Source organism: Pleurodeles waltl, chromosome 4_1, assembly GCF_031143425.1.
Source record: "Pleurodeles waltl isolate 20211129_DDA chromosome 4_1, aPleWal1.hap1.20221129, whole genome shotgun sequence".
Taxonomy (NCBI): Eukaryota; Metazoa; Chordata; class Amphibia; order Caudata; family Salamandridae; genus Pleurodeles; species Pleurodeles waltl.
In genome coordinates, this window is record NC_090442.1 from 841,059,940 (window position 1) to 841,085,671 (window position 25,732).

The window sequence follows — 25,732 nt, forward strand, 5'->3', positions numbered from 1 at the left end:
CCAGAAAGTTAGGGAGTTTTGAAGCTCCTGTGTCACCTGTCAAGCCACTGCAAGACAGTTGGCCACCCAAAGGCCCCCCTCATTCCACTTCCAGTGGTGAGAGTACCCTTTTAGAGGGTTGGTGTGGACATTGTGTGTCCACTTGAACCGCCCACAGTGTCAGGGGACCATTACATACTGGTAGTAGTGGATCATGCTACCAGATAGCCTAAAGCAATTTCCCTTAGGTCAACTACTGTCCATGCAGTAGCCAAAGCCCTAATTGGTATTTTTACCAGAGTGGGTTTCCCCTAAGGAAGTGGTTTCTGACAGAGGTACAAACTTCATTTCAGCTTACCTCCAACACATGTGAAATGAGTGTGGGGTGACTTATAAATTCACCACACCATATTGAGGGTTATTACAACTTTGGAGGAGGTGTTAATCCGTCCCAAAAGTGACGGTAAAGTGATGGCTATACCACCAGCCGTATTACGAGTCCATTATATCCTATGGAACTCGTAATACGGCTGGTGGTATATCCATCACATTTGGGACGAATTAACACCTCCTCCAAAGTTGTTAACCCCCATTGTCCACAAACCAATGGCCTTGTTGAGAGATTCAACAAGACATTGAAGGGCATGATCATGGGATCCCTGAAAAAATGAAAAGGAGATGGGATGTCCTCCTGCCATGCTTGCTTTTCGCCTACAAAGAGGTGCCTCAAAAGGGAGTAGGGTTTTCACCCTTTGAACTTCTGTTTGGCCATCTTGTAAGGGGACCACTGGCATTTGTTAGAGTGGGCTGGGAGAGAACTCTCCATGAGCCTAAACATGATGTGGTGAATTATGTGCTTGGCCTCCGCTCCAGGATGGCTAAGTACATGGAAAAGATATCCAAAAACCTTGAGGCCAGCCAACAACTCCAGAAGTTGTGGTATGAGCAAAAGGCTGCAATGGTTGAATTTCAGCCAGTGCTGAAAGTCTGGGTTGTTCTGGAGCCTGATGCTCCCAGGGCACTTCAGGAGAGATGGAGTGGTCCTTACCCAGTCCTAGAGAAAAAGAGTCACGTCACTTACTTAGTGGACCGGGGAACTAGCAGGACACCCAAGCGGGTGATCCATGTTAACTGCCTGAAACTCTAAAATGATAGGGTAGACATAACCATGCTGATGGTTACTTACGAGGATCAGGAAGTGAACCTCTCCTTGACCTCCTCTCAACTGACCCTAAAGATGGATCAGTAGATGGAGTTGTCTATTCAGACACCATCTCTGCCCAACAGCAAGCTAACTGCAGGCAAGTCCTACAGCAGTATGCTGAGCTCTTCTCTTTGACCCCCTAATCAGACACACCTGTGTGCCTATGATGCAGATGTGACTGACTGTCCTGTGTTTATGGTTGTCTGTGTGGAATGTACAAGGGGAGCTGTCAACTAGCAAATACCAGACGTGGATTGGAGACAGGCTGTAAGGCACAGATGGCAGAAAGTGCAGGGAAATGCCCTCTTTCTTTGTATGGCATTTCTAAAATAGTATTATTAAATCCAACTTCACCAGTAAGCAGGATTTTCTATTACCATTCTGGCAGTACCACACAAGACATGGCTTCTCCTTCCAGAGCAGAATATACCACTCAAAAAGTATATGAGGGGAATTCTTATGTTAGTCTATGAGAGGAGCAGGCCTCACAATAGTTGAAAATGAATTTAGGAGTTCTTCACTACCAGGACATGTAGAACACATAAGTACATGTCCTGCCTTTTACCTACGTAGCATCCTGCTCTCTGGGTTACCTAGGGCCTAACTTAGGTGTGACCTATATGTAGGGAAGGGGGAGTTTAAGGCTTGGCAAGTAGTTTTAAATGCCAGGTCAAAGTGGCAGTGAAACTGCACACACAGGCCTTGCAGTGGCAGGCCTCAGACTTGGTTAAGGAGTTACTTATGTGGGTGGCACAATCAGTGCTTCAGGTCCACTGGTAGCATTTTTTTACAGGCCCTGGGCTCATGTAGTGCACTTTACTAGGGACTTACAGGTAAATTAAATATGACAGTTGGGTAGGAACCAATGTTATCATGTTTAGGAGAGTGAGCATATGTACTTTAGCACTGGACAGCAGTGGTAAAGTGTGCAGAGCCCTAAAACCAGCAAAAACAGTGTCAGAAAAATGGTATGGTGGGAGGCAGGCAAAAAGTTTGGGGATAACCACCCCAAGTCTGGCAGGTCTACCAATATTGAAGGACCATTTTGCCTTTGCACGGGTTATTAATGCCTATGATGTTCCTTGACATGAATGTAAGTTCTGTCATGGGGTCATGATCCCTACTTGTCTGCATATAGAGCAGCAAAGCTGGTATGAAGCTGTTATACCTGGTGAACGTGGTGTGTAGGGAAATCTTTCAAGCTCAGGGAGTCGGAATTGCAGTGATTATACAAAAACAAAACCACATTGAATTTAAACGCCCCATTTCCCACCCATACCGGACCCACCAATGCCCAGTGACTCCCAAAGTGAACTGAAAACACCAACTGTATAAAAGTGATCATATCAAAATCAAGAATCAATTAACATGAGGGTGATACACGCCACAGGAGGGCAACACTACATCAACCAAGCCCTTCTGCATTATTAACAAGAAGGTTATTATAGCTGTGGTGAAAAAAAATATGTCAGACAATGAGGCCACTGGCCAAAGGTACATGGGGATGTGTATCAACCGGGGAGAAAGGTGTACAGCAGCACCGGTCCAGAGGTAGAATGGTCAATCAGATGATGCCAGTTTGGACTCTTGAGACATTCGCTGTGTCAAGTTGGGCAACGTAGGGGTCTTTTCGTGGCTCAAGGATTAATCCTTCTCTTATACAGCTTACAGAAAGCCAGTATGTCATTTGGCTTGTCGAAAAAATGGTCCCTGCTGTCCACCTGAACTCTCAGCCTAGCCGGATATAACATGGCAAACAAGAGCCCCAGTTTGCGAAGCATATCTGTGTCGTCGTTGAATTTGCGGTGAGTATTCTGTACAGCAATTGTAAAGTCAGGGAAAAAGGAGAACTGCATACCTTTATAGGTGACATTGCCCGCCATCCTCAGGTCTGCGTCACAGTCACGGATGTTGAGCAGTCTGGCAACGATGGGCAGAGGCATGGTACCTGGAGGCGTCATAGGGCCCAAGGACCTGTGTGCACGTTCCACTGTGAATGTGGAAAACTGTTGCACCCAAAGAGGTCAGTGAGGAGTCGTTCAATGAAGAGATCCATGCGACCGGTGTCTGTAGCCTCTGCGAGGCCCAGGATGCGTAGGTTGCTATGTCGAGAATGAGCCTCGAGGTCTTTGTTTCTGATGGCTACTCTTTGAACATTTTCCAGTCATTTTCGCATGCTGTCTGAGTCCTCCTTGAGGGTCGAAATGCTTTCTTCAGCTCTGTCTAGGTGCAGTTTTTTGGCAGTCTAGACATTCACCAATGCGGTCAAGGCATGCTGTAAGGGCCCGGAAGCCTGCCCGCAGTTCGGTGATGATGGTAGTTTTGTCCGGTGGGAGTCACCTTCTAGGGTATCAACCATCCTACTCTCCATGAGGTCTCTATGGTCAGAATCCCTGGTGTGCTCGAATGGCAGTTTGTACTGCATGGGGTTCCCACGGCCCATAGTCGTGTATTGAGCATGAGTTTTGAGGGCAGTGGGCGATTGCCCCAGTGTTTATCTGGTTCAGTGATGGCTCAGCAGCAGCGAGAGACTTCCCCACGCATTTCTTCCCCGCAGAGGAAGCAGTGCCGCATTTCCACACCCTCCACAGCTGCATTTTGGGCATTTGGCGACAGAGCTTCATAGCCATGCGGCCATCTTGGCTGCCGGTGTGACCACGCCCGGAACGAGTTATAGTTACTTGAAGTACCTCTAACTATAACTGCTTAATTTCTATGGTTTTGTATGTTTAAAATGTGAGGCTAACTAAAGGCCCCCTTTAACTTTTGGTTGTTTCAGTGAATGTGTATTTTTTTCATTGTAATTTTAATTACTATATGTTAATCCAACTGGGACAACATTTAAAAAAATATATGGGGGGATCGCACAGACCACCACCTCTCTGGGGTTGCATTTTAAAAGTATATGGGTGAGCCATGCACACCCCCTCCAGGCCCACCACCTCCCTGGGGGCACTTAATAAAATATTTATAGGGGGCCACAAGGACACCCGCCCATGTCCACCCTGCCCGGGCTTCAGGGACCACCACCCCTTCCCAGGGCCAAATACTTTTATTCAAAAGGGGAGGCCATGTAGCCTTCTCCCCCCCCCCCCACCCTCCCTTCCCTAGGCCAATTCTGGCCCTGGGGAGCCAATCACCCAGTGCCTGGGCACCCAGTGGGGGGAGCCTCAGGGCCTTCCGCTCCCAGCCAGCTCCCATCTCCTGTGGGAGTTGACATTGCACCTGTAAACAGGGAGCTGCTTTAAATAGTGAAAGAGATGACAGCTCCTCTTTGCAGAAAACCAAGTTATGATATGTTTTGTTATGTTTGTTTTGTTTATGAGTTATGTTTGCTTTTGCTTGGTGGGGTCATAGTTCTGCGTGATTTTTATTAGGAGCTGGTTGATTACATCTTGCCACCTTTGTACTTCATGCATTAGGGCACTATGCACTTTATGATGGCCTGTTGGTGCAATAATTATATCTATTTCTGTTTCTTAGTATGGATGAGGTTTGCAGATGAGGAAAGCACCTGAATATGGGATTTACTAATGGTATGCTTTAATTGACTTTGTATTTTATGGGGTTCCTGATGCTCCTCTCCCCTTTGGTTTTTTTCTTAAATGCAAATAAATGCAAATAAAAACAGTAAAACACCGAACTGGGCAGAAAGCTATTTCTTCGTCGAGGAATAGCTCGTTGTGATTTGGTGTAAATCTGTTCAGTGGTATTTGAGTAATTAAAGAAAAAACAAAATTGTATATCAAGGGACGTGGACCCTCCATGGATCTGACAGATCTCATGTTGATATCTGATTGGCTACCAACACTTCAACCAGGAAGTGTTGGCATCCATTTTGGGACTCATCTGATTCCCCCCCAAAAAAAGTTTAAAAAAAAAAAAAAAAAGAGAAGGGGGCAGAGTAGGAATACCCTGACCTCCTAAGCTTGGCTGTGGGGTCCCCACCATCATGGCCAAAAACATTTTTTTTAAAATTTTTCCCACAAAACAGTCGAGGATCCGCGTACCTCGGAAAGAATTAAAAGTTCAAAGTTGAGCCCACAGTCGGCCAGGTCTTGGGGGCACATATAATTATGAATGCAGTGCGACTTACCCCACATATTACATCAGTACTAACATCTTCTGTGACATCATTTGCAATGTAACTCGAACATTTGTAATAAAATTATAGTTGAGAAACCTGTGCATAGCGGGAGCGAGATATATTTATCTTCCGAGTTACAGTGTATTGAGATAAGCATTACAACTATTGAATTTCTATGGTTTTGTGCTTGTAAAATCTGCACCTTACTTTAACGTCCCTTTCAGCTTTGTTTTTTTAGTGAATTTCAGAGATTTTTCTTTTTAATTCTGTTTCTTAACTATTACATCTATATATATGTTCACTGAAAATAACAAAGGTTACAGGGACTTTATAGTTAGGAAACAGAATTTTAAAAAACATAGAAATTCACTTAAAAAACAAAGGTTACAGGGACGTTATAGTTAGGTTCTGGATTTAATTGTACAAAACCTTAAAAATTCGCCAGTTATAGTTAAGAGTTATTGCAAGTAATTATAACTCGTGCCCTAAGGTAACTAATAACTAGTTTTTTTTCCTGTGAATTTCTATTTTTTAAATTATTTTACGTAAGTAATTTTCATTACCATACATTAATCTAACCCCCATAGCACACAACAGAGGCCGTGCGCGCTTGGGGTTGTCCGCAGGGCCTCTATAACCACTCGCCCCCCTTTTGCCGTTTTCAGCCCCAGCTTCATCATATACTTTTTTGGAGGGGGGACCCACGCGGACCCCCTCCAACTGATTTCAGCCCCAGGGACCTCCCAACCCCCCCCCCCCCCCCCCCCCCAGCCCCACCTGAAGGCCAGGAATGCTTTTGGATACAGGGAGCTGCTAAAGATGCAGTTCTCTGTCTGAAAAAGCAATTGTTTCCTCTTATTTCCCTGCCTGTGGGCAGGGAAACAGGGAAACCTCTACTCGCAGCAAGTGAGAGCTGTTTGACAACGACTTGGTGGGTACTGTCAAAGTTCCAGCCAAGTCACAGCAAACAGCAGAGGGAGCACCACTAGACCAAGGCTTGGGGCTCAGTGTGTCTCTATCCTGGAACCTTTTCTTTTTTTCACTTTTTTGTGTGGAACTCGGCTGAAGCAGAGTCCCAAGATGGCAGCTAACACTTCCTGGTTGAGATGATGACAGCCAATCAGATATCAGCACGTGAACATTTGGATCCGTGGAGGATCTGTGTCTGTAGATATCTATATTTTTTAAACACTGATATTTTCAAAACTACAGAAGTGATTTACATTAAACCAGAAGAAGCACGCTTTCTGGTTCAAGAACTAGCTTTCTGTCGAATTTGGTGCAGTTCTGTTCAGTGGTTAAGGCTGTAGTTGAGTTCAAAAATTTGAAAAATCCCATAGACATAGAATGGGTAAAAAGTGTTTTGGGGCCCCTCCTTCTTCTCTGCCCCCACATGACAGATCACCCCAAAACTTTCAAGACAGCAGCTGAACTGACCAAAGTATGAGTATGGAAAATTTTGCAAAGATTCATCAAATGGCACCAAAGTTTTTGGCAAAACAAAAAACGCTCCATCATGGAAAAAATCATCCTAACTATAACTACCTAGTAGCGACCGACACTAATATATATATACACCCACACTCACACATTTGTTTTTGTGTTTATACAAATGTTTATTTAAGTTAGCCTTAACCATCACCTTTATTTTTTTTAGCTGCCTTCCTGATATTTTTGTTTCTAATGTGTGGGCCAAAATTGAAATGTGTGGGCCAAAATTTTTACATTCTAATATTTTTAAACAGTGCCATGGGACTACAGGAGATCCCCACCTTATCTCACTATCAGTTGGTGTTGCTCAAGGGTCATCTATACATGCACCATCTACCTTGGTGAAATTACTTTCTCATTCTTTTCTTTTATCACAAGAAACAAATCATGTTTTCCTTTCACAGTCTCCCTCATAACCACCTTCCTACAGTAATGACTACCTCACTATTGTCCAACTCTGTATGACCCTCCCATCTCTCACGTTGAACATTAGTGGAGGTCCTTTACATTTGCTCCTGCTAAAACCTCTCTGCCTGGTTCTATCTACTGTCCTCCAGACTCTTCACTCTGCCCTCATCACACTGAAACCCTGGGTTCTGTTTAACTCTTCTATGCACTGCACATAAAGTAATTTATCACTAATAGTGGCGCAGCAGCATGATACCAGTTCCAAAATGTAAGAAAAATATGCTGATGTCTCCTGTTCCACACCACCAAGACACTAATTTAGTAAGTTAGATTAGTGCAGTAGCCTGCTCATGAGCTGTCCTCCATATTCATTCTTCCACATTTGTTTTGTGAATGTATCTTAATTCTTATTAGGGTCAAGAATGAAGAAAGAGTTTCTCTCAAACCTTTAAGACAAAAGTGGGAATTTGTTTACGCATCACTATAATGCTTTCTCATTGGTGCAAATTCTCGTTTGGAATTCAGTTGAACATATTTTTTTCCCCTTTAATCCACACTAACATACTTTATATTTCTTTTTCTTGTAGCCGAAATTTACTTGTAAAGAATGGGATCCAAACTTACCACCATGGTGTCTACCAAACCCACAGTATTTAGCACCAGAGTACATACTTGCAGTCAATTGTGAGACAGCTAGTGACATGTATTCTTTGGGAGTTCTCATACATGCAGTTTTTAATAAAGGGAAGGCAATTTTTGAAGTTAATAGACATGACATTTATAAAAGTTTCAGCAGACAACTGGACCAGGTAAGAGTTGATTTTAAACTTTTATTTGACGCTTATTCAAAGTGTTGCTTCTGTTTTGTTAGCAGGTCTTTTCAGTGCACAATTTATCTTATAGTTTTGGCCTTGTATATGTCTGGAACCCTTTAAAATAACAGTATAATAAGGAAATAGCTAATAAACTAAGCACATAGTCCTGGCGTGCACATTGCTAAAACACTGTAGCTTTGAAAAGCAGTCCTTTTTCGGCACACAGTCCCTTAATGATGTTTCTGTCTCACTCCAGTCCTTTTCGTATTGCTACCTCTTAGCCCACAAAAGTATATTTTTAGGGAGCTTGTATACCATTACTGGAACAATTTTGTCAGTATTTTGCTTTGATTTTTATATTTTCATTTCTTCGGGCAATTAGCCCTTCATTTTTTTAATGTCATATTTTATCCTGTTTAGCTGTTGCTGTTAGTAGTGTTGCATGGCCCATTTATATGAATGTGAGCATAGTCTTGCAGGTTCATGCTGTCGTATCCAGCATACAGTTTCATCTTTCTCTTTCCAAGAGCCATACTGCAAGATGCTACACCACTGCGACTCTGGTGGGGTGAACCAGTGCCTATTTTGTAAACAACCAATACACATATTTGTATGTATTCCCTATTGTTTATGTATTGATTGCTTATTTTATGCGTTTGCTGTCTATTTTTGCGGCCAGAATCCACTCACTCAACGAAAGCTTGATGACAGCTTTAAGATTTCTTCTAAGGATATATTGGTGGCTCATAAAAGGAAAGTGTTGATGGTTATTTCAATGAATAGGTGGTGGTATTATTTTTAATAATCCAGTGCCTATGTAGGGGACAATACAATGAGTTATTTGATATGAAAAATAGTGTGCCTTTTTATAGTAATCCTAATTTTCTTTTCCATGGTTGCATAGTTTTAATATCAGGGTGTTTGAATTCATTAAGTTTAGTTATTAGACCTTGCATAATTCATGACTGCCACCTTCATGTTAGTTCTCACTACTAATACAGAAGAATAGTTATTTAATTCTAGGTAGTCATCATTGGTGTGCCTTGCCATTGTATGCCTCATCCAGATACCAGGCTTGTTGAAGAGAATATCATTCATATATATTGGTCTTCTAGCATTGAAATGGGTTCAAGAGGCATCACCAAGGATTATAAATAGTTTTAGTTAACAGTCCAGAGTGAGTTCTTCTGAAATGTCATCAGAAATGGGATAGAGTCTAAGGCAGTTAATATAATATTTTGTATAGCTAAAGATAATTCTGCTACAAGAGTTTCTAAGTTTAAGTCTCAGTGCAGTGGACTGTTAATTCTAAAGCGTCAAAATGTTAAGGGGTGTGACCAGCAAGCCACTTTGGTGGTTGTACTTGTGTAGAGTTCTTGAGTCTCTCTGTATAATCCATTATAATCCTCTACCATAACAGCCTTGTTTAACTAGAAAAATGCCCTGTCTGCGCTCTGCCAGCCTAAGCAGGGATCTGCCGGCCTTGATGGTCTTGGGGGATGGCCAGAAACATGGAGCAAGACAAGCAACCCGAGAGGAGCTGATCTTGGCTTAGTTGTGTGAAGTGTGTAGTTGCAGGTCACTGTACAAGCATGTTATCGGAGGAGCCTACCACAGAAAGACCAACAGCATACTGGCCAATGGAGACAGCCAGGTAGAGATGCTCCTGGGGGCAGAGGCCGAGGTGCCAGTTGTGCTTGTGGTTGTGCTCTTAGGGCCTGTGGGCAGAGGCTGAGGTGCCTTTCGTCTGGATCTATCTGAGCCTGAATGGTGGCTTCCAGAGTTTCAGAGAGGCACACCATGGTGACTGGCCCCCGGACCGCAGAAGCATGATGCAATGTTGCCCATCCCTTCCCCTCAATGAGTGAGGCTGTAGCAGGATGAGAGAGGGGGGGGGGGCGAGCCCCGATTGTTAAGAACTGGCCACTAGACCTGGCAGAGCTCGTGAAAAGAGTCTGAACTACACCGCCTGGGATGGAAGTGCCTTGGTGGACCCATACCTAGTAAGACTTGATTATACTGTGACAGGAGAGAATGGTCACTCACTCGGGGATTGCCACAACCACCCCATCCTCCCAGGCTCTGACCATTCTCCGGTTTTCAGGACTTTGATCACCAGGTCATACAGCTGACTAGGGAAAGAACAGAGCTCTCCACTATTTTGTCATTTTTATTTCCCCATCAAAAGTGGAGCATTATGCAGTGCCTGCACTGATGTGGAGGAATTAACAGGTCGTGGGTGAAGTGGGAGAGGGAACGCAGACTACCGTTGCCAGAGACAAGGTGGCCTTGTTGCAGTACTGGTGGTGTCTAGGCCTTTTCACTGTGTAAGGTGTTTAGTAACCTGCAAGTACTTCCAATGAATGAGCACCGGCAATGATCGTTCACTAATTGGGACACCCTGAGGAAGAAACAGGCAGCAACGGGCTTTATCTACACATTGAAGAAATACCCTCTGATATGTTTTGAAACAGCCATATTCTGAGGTCCCAACAACTCAAGAACGATAAGTATGATAGACCTGTGTTTGAAGGGAAGCAGTCTGCTCCAGGGAAAATTACATATCACAGGAAGTGGATGGAGGCCCTGCAACAAACACAGTTGCAATACTGCATGCTAAAGAGAGCACAACACAGATATTGGAAGCCTGCATCGGTGAGGTTAGATCAGACATTATTATACTTATTCTACAAAACCTAAGGAGCACTGTGGAGCGGGCTATGTGGGTGAAGGTTAGTAGCTCCAATTTAGAAGACACTGCAATTTTTAGATGGAGGTGGATGGAGGATGCCGAGGGCAGGGCAAGCTGAAACCACTCAAGGCTAGTGGGTTCAGGTGTTGAGGGATCCAAGCTATAGCTATTTCAGTATGACTGGTTCAAGTCCTGGATCCTGGGGTTGGATACGTCCATATTCTTTTTTATGGAACATGCCTCTAGGGCTCTGTGGCTGAGCCCCCCGCCAGGAGCCCCTCAAGGCTTCTTATTTCTGGTTTTTGACTCACAAGACAGAGACATGATATTGCAAGTGGCCTGGACACTGGGAACCCCCATGCATAGCTCCTGTAAGATATTGATTTTTCAGGACTATAATGAGGTGGTCCAACACCGCTCTTTTGATGGGTCAAACAAAATCTGCAAGCTATGTAACTAGATCACTGTCTGCATAATCCCCTCCCAAACTGCATAACCCTCTCAAACTGTAAGTGATGTGGCAGTCCAAGGCCCTTTTCCTTGACACCGTGGAGGGCGCATGGGATTGAGTTACAGAGCAGAAAAAGTACTGAAGAATTGCAAGCTAGAGGGATGAAAAGTAGTCAGCGAAGTTGAGACACTACAGAGGATGGATGAGAACGAATCTGCCATGGCCAAACGTTCGTCCTTCTGTTACAAATACACAGGTGCAAATTAAAACCCTCCAGGAGGAGGGTTAATATCTGAGACTGAGGGTTGAAGATGCGGAAAGATGCTTGCGTTGAAATGACATTTGTGTCATTGGGCTGCCTGAACGTGCGGCAGACCCCAGCATGGAACTCTTCCTGGAAGACTGGTTAGTTAATGCTGAGTTGTGGGTGGGGGGATTGGAGCGGGGGGAGGGATTTTATATTTTTCTCTGTTGTGCGAGCCCAGAGGGTTCTGTTCAAGCCCCCTCCACTGGGCGCTCCACAACGGCCTGTGCTTGCACAATTGTTTACCTGTGGGGACCACATACTACAAGTAATCTGCATAAGTGGATCCCAGGAAAACAGAAAACAGGGTCGCTATCTTTCTGGAATCCACCTTGAAAGTGCCAAAAACAAGAGCTGATTTTTCTATAAGGTGAAACAACGCCTTCCAGAGCTGAACATTTACTCTGCCCTTTATTGTCCCTGCTAAGCTTAAGATTTTTCACTGAAATTCTACTATATTTTGCACATCCTTGAACGAAGTGTGGGATTGGCTGGAGAGTCTTGGCGATGTCTGGATGAGTCCTCCGTGGAGAACGGTGTGTGACCTGGTCTACTGCCATGCTCATACCATGAGGGATAAGAATCTACACAGGTAACCTGTGGCTGGGAAGAAACTGCACATGCCACCTGGGGCAGACTCTGCTTTACCACCCCCTCCACATGTCCCCCAAGATACAGATCCCTTCTCCCTACCCTGCGGAGTCCCTCAGGGGTCTTCACTGAGCCCTACATTGCTCAACATGTATGTAACCCCTCTGGCCTGTCAGATCAAATCCTTTGGATTCTCCCTCACATCTTACGCTGATGATACCTTGATCGTGGTCTTCTTAGCCAGCAATGACAACAACACCAACAACAGATTTAGTAATTGAATGCTGGCAATCAGTGAATGGATGAGCATGAACTGCCTTAAACTAAACTCAGATCATCCTTTTGGCAAAGAAACCACATTTTGGTCCCCTGCCTGGTGGCCTCAAGAGCTAGTAAAATCTGCTAACACCGGCTAAGAAAGTAAAAACTTTAGGAGTCCTTGTAGACGGTAAACTTGCATATGGTTATCATGTTAATGCTACCCTCTCCTCCTCTTTTGCTGCAGCCAAAATATTGAAGAAAATCCTTCCATCAGAGGAGACAATGAACAGAACAGTACATTGCATATGGGCCAGCACTCGTTGATGTGTCAGCTTGGGGAGGGGAGTTGGGATGGTTTCAGTTACTGTTTTTCATATCTTTGCTGGAATGTTAAGAAAGTGGAAGGGAGGAATGCTGGTGCAGGGATGAGATGTATTGTGGGGGTTCCATTCACATTATGACCTATGGGAGACACTACTTTTACCACTAGAACTCAACACAACCGAATGTGAAATATTAGGGGTATGACCGCTTGCGGATCAGCACCGATGCTGGTTGCACCACTGAGACCTTCCCTGGCACCGGTTCGATTGTCAACACTCCCGATGTCGGTAGTACCCACTATCGATGTCGACCTGATCCCAATCCCCGACGACACAGAGTCGGAGCGGCATCAGCCGACGCCGCCTCTGTCTTCAATGGGACCTAATCACCCCAGGTCAGATTTGGGCCCTTTTTCTTATGGGTACGAATTCGGGAAGTGTTGGAGGGGTCCCTGGACCCTTACGAATACCAGGATGACCCATCTTTGGACTGGGCACAGGAAATGGGTGAGGCGAGTGAACTGGACACTTCTCCAGACGCTGGCATACTGTCTCCTCTTACTGTGGCTACGGCAGAGGGAGCGACTTAAGCTATGGTGGTCAGTAGGGCCGCTGAAGTCCTTGGCCCTGAGCTACTTACTGTAGAGGTCAGGCTCAACCTCCTGACAGAGGTGCTTCAACCAGGGGCTTCCACATCTGAGCCCCTTTTACCATTCAGTGAAGCCCTCACAGATGCCCTTTTGGTTACTTGGTCTAAACCCAACACAGGGGCTCCTGTGAATAGGACTATTGCACGCCGCATCGGCCCGCCCCAAACGACCCTAAATTTCTGCCCCAACACCCCACGCCTAAGAGTCTCTTGTCATCTTGGCTTCCTCCTTCTCAGGGGCATTTTCTTCCGCACCCCGGGATAGGGAATCAAAAAGGCTGGAACAATTTGGGAAGATGATGTTTTCTTCCTCCAGTCTCGCGCTGCGGTCTGTGAACACCGCATGCCTTTTGTGCCGCCATATCCACTCTTTGTGGGATATGCTTGTGCAAGTTCTGCCGCAGATACCTGAGGAGGCCCGTGCTATCGTCTCCCAAGCTGTCAACGATGGGAGAGATGCGGTGAAGTTGACAATCCGATGTGGGCTGGACATGACTGACTCTCTGGGCAGATCGGTTGCTACAACGGTGCTCTTGAGACGCCACGCCTGGTTGCGTACTTCTGGTTTTTCGGGGGATGTCCAACAGTCTCTCATGGACATGCCCTTTGATGGCTCCCGTCTCTTAGGAGACAAAGCAGACTCAGCCTTAGAGAGATTCAAGGATTCTCTTGGTCTTTCCGCTGCCCCTCACCTCCTCAGCAGTCCGATTTTCGCCCCTTTCGTGGCCACGGAAGGGGCTCTCTGTCATGTCCCCCACCCAGCCACCGTGCTACCCATGCTGTTCAGCTGCTGCGTGGCTGGGGACGCAGAATCACGCGTGGGACAGGGAACCATAGGTCTGCCTAGTCCACCTCTGCCCCCGCTGCAGCCTACAAACCCTCCTAGTCCGTCCCCTCACGCCGTTTCAGTTGGCAACAGGGTTCGCCATCACCTGCCCCACTGGGAATCCATCACTACGGACAGGTGGGTTTTGCAGATCATTTGAAAGGGCTAATCCCTCCCTTTCGAATCTTCCCCACAGGCCATGACTCCATCACTCAGCCAACTCCAGGAGGATCACTTGGCACTTCTCTGCCAGGAAGTCGCTACTTTCTGATGCCGACATCCTTTCCTAGAACTTTGGGACCTCAACTTCTTCCTCCAGAAGGAGACATTCAAAATGCTCACCCTAGCTCAGGTTCTGTCTGCCTTAGACCCAGGAGACTGGATGGTAGTGTTTGACTTGCAGGATGCCTATTTCCACATCCCCATCCTGCCTGCCCACAGACGTTACCTACAATTCGTGGTAGGTTACGAGCACTATCAGTTTACCGTGCTCCCCTTTGGCCTTACCAGCACCCCTTGGGTGTTCACGAAAGTGATGGCGGTGGTTGCAGCTCATCAGCGCAGGTTAGGGGTCTCAGTCTTCCCCTACCTCAACGACTGGCTGTTGAAGGCGGACTCGTCCCAGAAAGTCGTCTCCACCTTCAGTCTACGGCAAGCCTGCGGCACAAGCTGGGGTTCACTATAAACGTGCCAAAGTCACACCTGACTCCCTCTCAAACGCTCCCTTTCATCTGAGCTGTTCTGGACACAGTGCAGTTTTGGGGTTATCCTCCCGAAAAGCGAGTCCAAGATAGTCTATGATTCTGATATTTCAGCCTCCGTCTTGGATTTCGGTGAGATCGACTCTAAGGCTGATGGGCCTCATAGCCTCCTCCATCCTGCTAGTGACACATGCCAGGTGGCATATGTGGGCTCTGCAGTGGGACTTGAAGTTCCAGTTGGTGCAGCATCAGGGGAATCTCTCCGACATGGTCCAGAACTCGGAGGGGACTGCGAAAGACTTGCAGTGGTGGCTTTCAAATCCGCATTTGGTCCATGGCAGATCCCTCTCCCTTCCCCAACCAGATCTATCCAAAGCGACAAATGCGTCGCTCTTGGTTGGGGTGGCCACATGGAAGAGGTGGAGATCAAAGGCCTCTGGTTTCCGGCAATGTCTGGGCTCCATATCAATCTTCTGGAGCTCCAGGCAATCAGGCTTGTGTTGAAAGCATTTCTTCCTTCTGTCAAAGGTAAGGTAGTGCAGGTGTTCATGGACAATACTACCGCCATGTGGTACTGCAACAAACAGGGCGGAGTAGAGTCCCGGACCTTTTGTCAGGAGGCACTACGTCCCTGGACATGTCTGGAACATCAGGGCATTACCCTGGTGGTTCAACTTCTGGCAGGTTCTCTCAACGCCAGAGCGGACAAACTTAGCCATCGATGCACAGCCGATCACGAATGGTGCCTCCATCCGGAGGTGGCGCATGGTTTTTCAGCAGTGGGGAGAGCCTTGGTTAGATCTGTTTGCTTCCACAGAGAACACGCAATGTCAGCTGTTTTGCGTGTTGGAGTTTCCAAGGCGGCACTTGCTCAGAGACACTTTCTTCTCGAGTAAAACTCCAGCCTCCTTTCCGCCTATACCACTTCTGCCCAGAGTTCTCAAGAAGATCATGAACGACCGGGCCCAAGTCATCCTGGTGACTGTGGACTGGGCACGGAGAGTCTGGTATCCAGAGCTATTGAGTATGGCTATTGACCCTCCACTCAGACTGCCTCTTCGGGCTGATCTTCTGTTGCAGCAGCAGGGGACGGTTCTCTACCGGAACCTGTACAATCTCCACCTTTATGCGTGGAGATTGAGCGGCGCCAGTTGACAACTTTTGATCTTCCACCCGAAGTCTGTGATGTTATCTTGGCAGTCAGGCATCCGTCCACCAAAACGGTATATGCCTGTCGTTGGCATAAACTTATGGCATGGTGCACCAACAGATCTGTTGATCCCCTCTCTGCCCCTCTGTCTGAGGTTCTTTTGTTCATTATTTCTTTGGCCCACTAGGGCTGTGCTTTGTGCTCCCTTAAAGGGTATTTATCTGCCATTTCGGCCTTTCTTAGGTTACCTGATCAGCCCTCACTCTTTAAATCTCCTATTGTGAGTAGATTCCTAAAAGGTCTCATCCATTTATTTCCTCCCACTCCATTTATCATGCCTCAGTGGGACCTCAATCTTGTCATTACTTATTTAATGTGTACTCCCTTTGAGCCAATGCACAATTGTCCCTTACGGTCCCTCACCTTCAAGACTGTCTTTCTTGTTGCCATCACTTCTGCTGGCAGGGTGAGTGAGCTTCAGGCCCTTTCATCCAAACCTCCATTCTTGTCTGTACACCCTGACAAAGTGGTGTTGCGCACAAAGGCTTCCTTCCTTCCCAAGGTGGTTACACTTTTTCATGTAGGCCAGTCCATTGCCCTGCCTACTTTTTAAGCATCCCCACATCCTTCCAGTGAGGAGGAGATGCTCCACCGTCTGGACCCAATAAGAGCATTGGCGTTCTATCTTAATCATACTAAAGATTTCCGTGTGGACGTAGGGTATGAGGGTGCGAAGGAAGGGAAGGCGGTGCAAAAACGTACAATCTCTCATTGGGTGGTACTTTGCATTAAGACATGCTACGCTTTAGGCAAGAAGCAACCCTCTGAGGGCTTGCGCGCTCATTCCACCAGAGCGACTGCTGCTTCCTCTGCGTTGGCACGCGGAGTACCTGTCCTGGATATTTGCCAAGCAGCTACGTGGGCGTCCCTGCACACGTTTGCTAAACATTACTGCCTGGACAGTCAGGTCCTTCGGGACGGCTTTTTTGGTCGTTCGGTCCTGCAGGACTTTCTAGTATGATCTTAGTTCGCAGCCCACCTCCGAGGATGGTATTGCTTGGGTATCTTTTCTAAGGTAGGGAATCTGCAACCAGAAGTCTCTATCAGATGTACAAGTTACTTACCTTCAGTAACAACATGTCTGGTAGAGACATATTCTAGTTGCAGATTCCTTACTGACCCACCCATCCTCCCCGCTTGTGAACGGATTTCTAGGGACAGGGACTCCCCCTTCAGGTCCTTAGCTCTGGCACGCCAATCTTAGTGTTCTTAGCGGCTCTGCGCTTTGGTGTGAGAAGTTGATTATTTTTTGGGGGGATATTTTATTCAAACAGTATACAACAACTTATGCATAATTGCACCTTTCATTAGCAACATTACATCAGCACTACATGTCATTCCAGTCTGCCAGTTATAATGTCCAAACCATGTCTGTACCAGTGCGTTCAACTGATTTCATAGTATTACAACACAGTGGGTATGACCAAACAACCTCATGGTGGCTGCATAATAGATTAACGCCCATCATTTAATACTCGGATATTGGAGAGATGAGTAACATTATCTACAACGGTGAATACACTGAATTTTTAACCATTGAACATTAATATTACAATTCTTATTTATCAGTTATAATCCTGAAGAGAGAGCAAAGGAAGCCTTCCAATCAACCAGTACTACCGGAGTCAGATGGGGAGGCTCCTAAAGGGGCCAGTAGACATTTAGCCTGTGGTTAAGCAGGGTCCTCAGTTTAGGTAGGAGAGAGGAGGGGACCTCTCGCGACAAAGCAGTAAATTAACGGGAGAAGGGCACTCCATCTTCTGGCAATTCACAACCCTCACATGTATTGCCCGATCGGGCAGGCCAGGATCAGGACTCAACTGGTGGAAACATCACCTGAGGGGTCGTCCCCATCCCCTACGGGCCCCATCTCCTACGAGCAGCTCATCAATCATGCCCCGCCAGACTTCCAGGTCACGTTCAGTGTGTTCATCCACCTGCACTTTATGTAGTCGACATTCCTCCGCAGTCGTCCACTCAACGAGATCAGTCAGGAATGCATCATGCAACGGAGGGGCCGGGTTTGCCCAACTGATCGCAATGCGCCTTGTGGCTAAAATAAGCTGCAGCTGCGCAAATCTGTACGCCATTTTACGCCCATTTTTTAGGGGTGGGAAGTAGTCCTAACAGGCAGTGTCTCATGGTTACCTTCGCGCTAACAGCCTTCACTTCCCTCAGTGTCTTCACTACTTGGCACCAAAAGGGATGAATAGATTTACATGCCCATGGTATGTGTTCAAAAGTAACTGAAGACTCGCCGCAGCGAGCACATCTATCAGGTTGTATTGGGAATATTCTGTGTAGGCGATGCAGTGTCAAGTAAGCCCTATGTATATTATAAAAGTGCTTCAGTTTAAATCTAGCATTGCTAGTTGCATCCTGTACTAGGGAACAGGTTCTATTCCATTCCCCATCCGTAAGTGGAGTTTCCAGGTTCGCATCCGAACGATCCCTTGTCCCAGTGTTTTTATCTTGCTGTCCTATTTTTAGAGCCTTGTGCGTTCGGGAGAGAAGACCACATTCACAATCAGGGTCAATAAGAGTCACTGCGAGGTGGGATTCGGCAGGTTCTGCGGGGGAAGATGTCCAAATCTCACTGGCCGTCTGCAATAGACTTGCATATTGCAGGAATTGATGCTGGTGAATTCCAAAGAGAGATTCAGCTCCCTCACGCGTAATAAACGTGCCATTTTGGTACAAATCACCTGCATTATTAAATCCGCCTGCTCGCCACTTCGCAAAGTCTAGTATTTCTGTAGCTATGGCAAAGGGACGTATCCACCAGAGCTGTAGTAAGGACGCATATGGCGCTGTTCGCAGCACCTGCATAACAGCCCGCTCCCACACCCGCAACACCTGCGTTACCAGGAGGGGACATCAGGCAGAAGCCCAGAGCCTCCCATCAGTAGATACGTTAGGCAAGACACACAAACAGAGCCTTGTAACAGTTCTTTTTCTCAATTGGGGCCATCACCACACCACATGGCCGCATACTGCAGCAAGCCCGTCATGTAATATAGATGCAGATCAGGTAGCCCCAGTCCCCTGTCAACCAGGTCTAACTTCAACACATCAATGCGAACTCTGGATCTCCTACCTGCCCAGACCAGGGACAGTAGTAGTTTATCTAACTGTCGAAACAGAGGAGGGGGTATTTCACAGAATGCTTTTTGCATAACATACAGGCACCTCGGGAGCAAAACTATTTTACCAGGTGCAATTCTGAACATAACCGAAAGCGGGAGGGAAGTCCAAAATTGGACTAAGGCTATCCATCACTCTACCCATATTTAAGTCGTATTGTAATTAAGGGGAGTGCTTCACCTGCATACTCAGATACTGAAAGGACTCAGTCTCCCACGCCAGATCCATCTGCTGCAGCTCAGACAACACCACCGACGACAGGCCCGCCATAGGGAACAACACCGTCTTCCACCAATTAACCCGGAGGCCCGATACCCCACCCAAATCGTTCATCAGCTTTAACAAAAGTGGGACCACCCACTCCGAGTCTGTAACATACACTAGAACATCATCTGCATACAGTGATTGAATATGTGTTTTTGCCCCTACCTGTATGCCCCACCCCTGCAGTCTTGTCTGCAGCTGTATAGGCAGTGGCTCCATAGCCAGAGCGAACAGTAGCGGGGACAGGGGGTAACCCTGTTGCGTGTCCCGCTCAATATCAAATGCCTCTGACACTATAGCCCCAGTACACACCCGCGCCCACGGTGCTGTATATAGCAGGCGCACCCATGCCAGGAAGTATGGTCATATGGCGTGGAAAGTCATTCAAGGAAACTGACGTCTCTTTGCTGAGGCGGCGTCTATGTACCACTCCCGACATCATCACGGCGACAACAATGCCTGTGGAGTTGACCTATGCCATCTACCAACGCGCAAGGTTATTGGTCAAAGAAAAATCTCCAGATCCAGTTTGACGCTGGGGGTAAATTCTAACTTAAGGAATGTGCAACTAGAATATGTCTCTCCCAGATGTTTTGTTACCAAAGGTAAGTAACTTGTACTTCTTGGCTGCCTTTGTGTTCTCTATGTGCCAGCAATCCTGGGACAACCGACTCAAGAGGCAGTAGGTCAGGAATTGCTCTGGGTGGAGGCCATATTTATACACTCAGGGGGTAATTCTGGCAGATGACGGAAGCACCGCCAACAGGCTGGCGGTGCTTCATTGCCCATTCTGACCGCAGCGGTAAAGCCGCGGTCAGAAAACCGGGGCTGGCGCTTTTTGCCCCGGCTGGGCGAATCCGCCATGGCAGCGCTGCAAGCAGCGCTGCCATGGGGATTCGGACCCCCTTCCCGCCAGCTTGTTTCCGGCGGTTGTCACTGGCATGGGCAGTGCAGGGGCCCCATAACAGGGCCCCGGCCGGCTTTTCACTGTCTGACTAGCAGACAGTGAAAAGCACGACGGGTGCAACTGCACCCGCCGCACGGCCGCAACACCGCCGGCTCCATTCGGAGCCGGCTTCTGTGTCGCAGGCCTCCTTCCCGCTGGGAAGGTTGGAATGCCTGCAGCAGTCTTTTGACCGCGTAGCGGCCAAATGGCGGTTCCCGCCTGGCAGGCGGCTACTGCCGCCCGCCGAGATTGGAATGACCACCTAAGTCTGCGATGGTCAATTGCTGCCTGTTGTGGAAAATGTGATATAAGGTCAAGAGGCTTGATTGGACCTGCTGTCCTCTCTGCTAGTGAGGTTACCTTGGGAGGCCCAACAGGTGAATCGATGGGGCATGGAGTGGGTAGTCTCAAGTGGGCCATCGTCCATTGGCCTGATAGTGCAGCACAAAGCATGGTGGCTCTGTTGTTGGGTGGGACCCCGGCACCATAAAGGGCAAGATAGCCATTTGAGTATTATGGGGGCTCAAAGCTCCTGTATCCTCTAGCCAGTGCCCGGCAAGTCAGCTGGTGAGCCATTGCAATTGGGTGGCCAGAAAGTATAGTTCAAACATCCGAGCCCCTCTGAGGGCTACTGTCTGTTGACAGTTGTGCCAGATCAGGTCCCTCAGTAATGCCAGATCAGGTTCCCCAGTACATTATCAAACTCTTTGAAGTCTTGGCTGAATGGGGTGGGGAGGGTAGTGATATAGTAGCTGCAGTAGCATCACCATCTTCGCGGGGCTCTCGGCCTCTTCACTGATAGTGGTAAGGATTTCAAAAAAATTACTTGGGAACAGAGAGATGAGATAAAAGCTATACGATTCCCATCTAGGATATCATTCTTGTGCCCAGATATCAGAAAAACCTCCATTCCCACGGTACTGGGCGATTTCCCCCATGCCCAAGTTGGTCAGGTTGCACTGGGGGCAAGAGAAAACAAGCAGAATGTAGACCAGCTGAGCTGGAGTCCTGAAAGGGTCCTGAAATCTGATAGCATTCGTGCCAATCTGGATAGGTCAATGTCCAAATCTTTGATATAAAAAAGAATGATATCTTTATAAAGGGAAATTACATGTGTCCTGTCTAGTAAAATGGTGCCCCGGGCCCTTCATTATAGGCAAGCATGGACTATGAGGTGTATCACTGGTGCAAAAAGTAGTGGGGAGAGGGGACTCCCCTGTTGGGTTCCCTTACCCACCTGCACCAGCTGCAAATCGGGCCCCTTGTGCGGACCCTCACTGTGGGATCTGCACACACTAGTCAAGTAAGTTTGATAGTGCAGGACCCAAAGCAGAGTCGGTGCAGTTTTGCAAACAGATAACCCCAACAGAGGAAATCATATGCTTTTTCGAGGCCTAAGACTGTCCATGACTCGATGCCAGCGCCTGATGTTCAGGACAGTGAACCTGGTAAGAATAAAAACGTTCTAGCCTGCATAAATTAGGCAAGGGAGAATCTGTTGGATTTAGGTAACTAGAATTTTGCTTGGGATTTTGTAATCCATGTTTAGAATAGCTGGGGGGCCGTAGGACGTTGGATTAGCTGGGTCCTTAGCAGGTTTCAAGACATAGACCAGTAGTGCCTCCCAGAGTGTATCAGGGAGGCATCATATCTCCAGTGCTATGTCAAAGAGCTTGTTCAGTTCGGGCGCCAGGCAGCAAAGGTTTTATAGAGCTCTGTTGCGAGTCTGTCCGCCTATCCCTTCTTCACCAGGAAGTGATGACTGCTATGGCCAAGGGAGCCATAGAGAGGGTGACACCAGAAGTAGGTCATGGTGTCTGTTCCCCCTGCTGCCTGGTGCCCAAAAAAGGACAGAGGCCTTCTTCCTACCCTAGACCTGTGCCCTCTCAATTTATTCCTTTATAAGAAGGAGAAAATCAAAATGCTTACACACTAACAGATCCTGTCTGCCCTGGGCCCGGGAGAAATTAGGGTTGCATTGGACTTGCAGGACACATACTTTCACATCCCAGTCCTGCCTCCCCACAGGCGTTATCTGCTGTTTATGATAGTTCCTGAACACTTTAAATTCACCGGGCCCCCTGTTAGCCTTACTAGCACCACTTGGGTGTTTACCAAGGTGATGGCAGTGGTTGCACCTCATCTGCAGAGATCAGTATTGCCAGACTTCCACTGTCTCGATGACTGGCCGTTGAAGGTGGGCTTGTCCCAGGCTGTCCCAGGCTGTCATCTCCCACCTCCTGACTACGGCAGACATCCTACACACACTAGGGATCACTATCAACGTGCTGAAGTTGCTCCTGACTCTCTCTCAGATACTCCCTTTTATCGGAGCTGTACTGGACACAGTGTAGTTTCTGGCCTATCCTCCTGAACATTGAGTCCAGGACCTGAAGTTTGTGGGCACAGCATCAGGGGAATCTCTCCGAATGGTCCAGATCTCGGATGGAACTGCAACGGACCTGCAGTAGTGGATAGCGAACTGCGATTGGGTCAGCGGTACACCCCTCTCCCTTCACTAACCAGATCAGACAGTGGGGAACTTTCCATCAAGGGGTTGCAAGTGGCGGTGTTCACGGACAACACCGCCTTGTGGTACTGCAACAAACAGGGAGAGGTGGGATTGTGGACCCTTTGTCAAGAGGCCCTGCGTCTCATGACTGGAACGTCAGGGCATATCCCTGTTGGTTCAACACCTGGCAGGCTCTGTGAAAACCAGACGGACAAACTCAGCTGAAGATGCCTAACGAATAACAAATGCTGCCTCCACCTGGAGGTGGTGCAAGGTCTCTTTCAGCAGTGGGAGAGCCTTTGTTAGATCTGTTTGCCATCAATGAGAACTCACAGTGTCAGCAGTTCTGCATGCTGGAGTTTCCAAGTTGACTCTCGGTCAGAGACGCTTTTCATCTTGAGTGGAGCACAGGATTCCTGTACACCTTTCCGCTTATCCCACCCCTGTCCAGAGTTCTCAAGAAGATCAGGAAGAACTCGGCCTAAGCCATCCTTGTGGCTGCAGACTGGGCACAGAGTGCCTGGTATCCGGAGCTGTTGAGCATGACCATTGGTCCTCTGATCAGGCTGTCTCTTTTGGAGGATCTTCTGTCGCAGCAGCAGGGGAGGGTCACCATAACCTGTCAAGTCGTCGCCTTCTTGCATGGAGATTTAGCGACAACAGTTGACAGCTTTCAACCTTCCTCACGAAGACTGCAACGTTATCTTGGCAGCCAGGAATCACTCCACTGAGACAGTGTATGCTTGTCGTTGTGGAAAATTTGTGCTATGGTGTACAGAAAGACCAATCGATCCCCTTTCTGCCACCCTTTGTCAGGTTCTTCTTTTCTTACCTTGCCTGGCATACCTTTACTCTGGTCACTCTGAAGGACTGTCTTTGTGTTGATTCAGTTTTTTGTTTGTCGCCTGACCATCCATCCATCCCTCTTCAAATCCTCTATTGTAAATTCATTTTTGAAAGATTTGCAACATTTGTTCCCACCTTCTCTTTTCATTATGCCTAAGTGGGAACTCAATCTTGTCCTCACTTTCCTTATGTGTGCTCCTTTTGAGCCTTTGCACAATTGTCCTCTCAGGCTCCTTCCCATAAATATGGACTTTCTCATGGCCATCACATCTGCACGGAGGGTCAGCGAGCTTCAGGCTTTGTCATCCAAGCCTCCATACTTGAATATCTACCCAGAGAACTGGTGCCTCGTACGAGAGCTTCCTTTCTACTGAAAGTGGTCACTCCCATCACTCTGCCTACTATTTACACTCCACCACATCTCTCCAAGGAAGAGAAGCAACTTCACTGTCTGGACCCAAAAAGAGCATTGTCATTATAATTTGACCGCACACAAGAGTTCCAGGTGGATGACCAACTCTTATTGGGGTACGTCGGAGCGAAGAAAGGACAGCCTGTGCAAAAGCCGACCATCTGTAGATGGATCATGCTCTCTATCAAAATCTGCTATGAACTGGCCAGTAATCAATCTCCGGAGGGTTTGCGTGCTCATTCCTCCAGAGATAAAGCTGGAATCACTGCATTAGCATGCAGAGTTCCGGTCCAGGACATCTGCTAGGCAGTTAAAAGGTAAAAATTCCAACCTGGTCGAACCAGGTTTCTGGAACCGAACCGCACTCCTTCTCAGTTGGCCTTAAGTTGCATCTAGGTACTGGTCATGTGCAACCAGATGACTGCGGTTGGTGCTTAACACTTTTTGACTATTTTTCATTTAAACTTTTGAAATTCTGGTTTCATGTTACCCTTATTGGATGTTTGTTGTTTTGGTGTCATTTCATTTATTAAAATATTCTCTCTTTTTAAAAATTGGTATGAAATTTTTGTTGTGTTTTGACTTCATTACTGTTTTCTACTGCACAAATACTTTACACATTGCCTCTAAGTTAAGCCTGCCTGCTCTGTGCCACTATGCTATAACTGCTAGGAGGTCAAGCTGAGGTTTATTTAGTGACTTTAGTGGTTCACTCTGGCAAAGATTGTGGTTATTACTTGTAGTGGGTACTTACCTCCCTCAACTAGTACTCCTGTTTCTTACATGTTGCATTACAAGAACTGTCAACGTGATCTGTTTTTGGATGAAAATCAATAAATTATTTGATTTAAAAATCAAATCAAATGTCAAGATGTCACATGAATTTTCACTCATGCATGTGCAGTGGTGCAAGGGAGTGTTCCTCCATTTAAATAATGCTGGGAAAGTACTGTTTTGTGATATAGTGCAGCTGTTATTGTTTAACTTTTTTTTCCATTCAATTTTGTCATATTAAAGTATAGATACCGTTGCCTACAGGGCAGCGAGAAACAGTAAGAATTGTCTTCCTTAATTAGTTATTCAGCAGGATAGCCACTGTTAGTCTCACATGGAGCATAAGCTGAAATAGGAACATTTTCTCTTCTCTTCAGAAGAGAAGTTTGTTGTGCAAGAGTTTTGGGTTTCTAAAGTGGATTAAGATGATAGAATGCGTAATACTTTCAAGAAAATAGGGCACATGAGCCTTCAGTATTCCCGGGATAAAATTCTAATTATTGGTGCGAAATGAGTCTGAATAGCCAGTCTATAAACTCTGGGATATAAGTTGCTTCTCCATTGGGTCTAAATAACTTGTATGGCTGTAGTGGTAATCACTGTAAGTATTTTACCATCCCAGAGATTTGTGAGATTAAACCTCCTGGTGAACTCTAGGCCTAGAGAGACCACCCTAGGTCAGTTGGTATTTTTACTTCAAAACCTGTGTCGAATTAGCTTAGGATTTCCTTCCAGTAACTCCGCTATTTTGAGCATGCCCATAGCAAGTGTGTTACTGTGCCCAGGGCCCACACCCTCTCCAGATAACAGCAGTTGCTGTACATGGGTATGAATAGCCACTC

The 25,732-nt window shown here is 46.9% G+C and overlaps 1 protein-coding gene across 2 annotated transcripts in view; it reads left to right on the forward strand.

Annotated features, from left to right (window-relative positions):
• SCYL2 (SCY1 like pseudokinase 2) overlaps positions 1-25,732 on the forward strand; it is a 349,357-nt gene that overhangs the window by 72,947 nt on the left and 250,678 nt on the right. For both annotated transcript variants that reach the window (XM_069229600.1, XM_069229599.1), the window contains one exon: positions 7,757-7,978. In XM_069229600.1, coding sequence (XP_069085701.1) covers positions 7,757-7,978 — 222 coding nt within the window. The remainder of the gene's footprint in view (positions 1-7,756; positions 7,979-25,732) is intronic.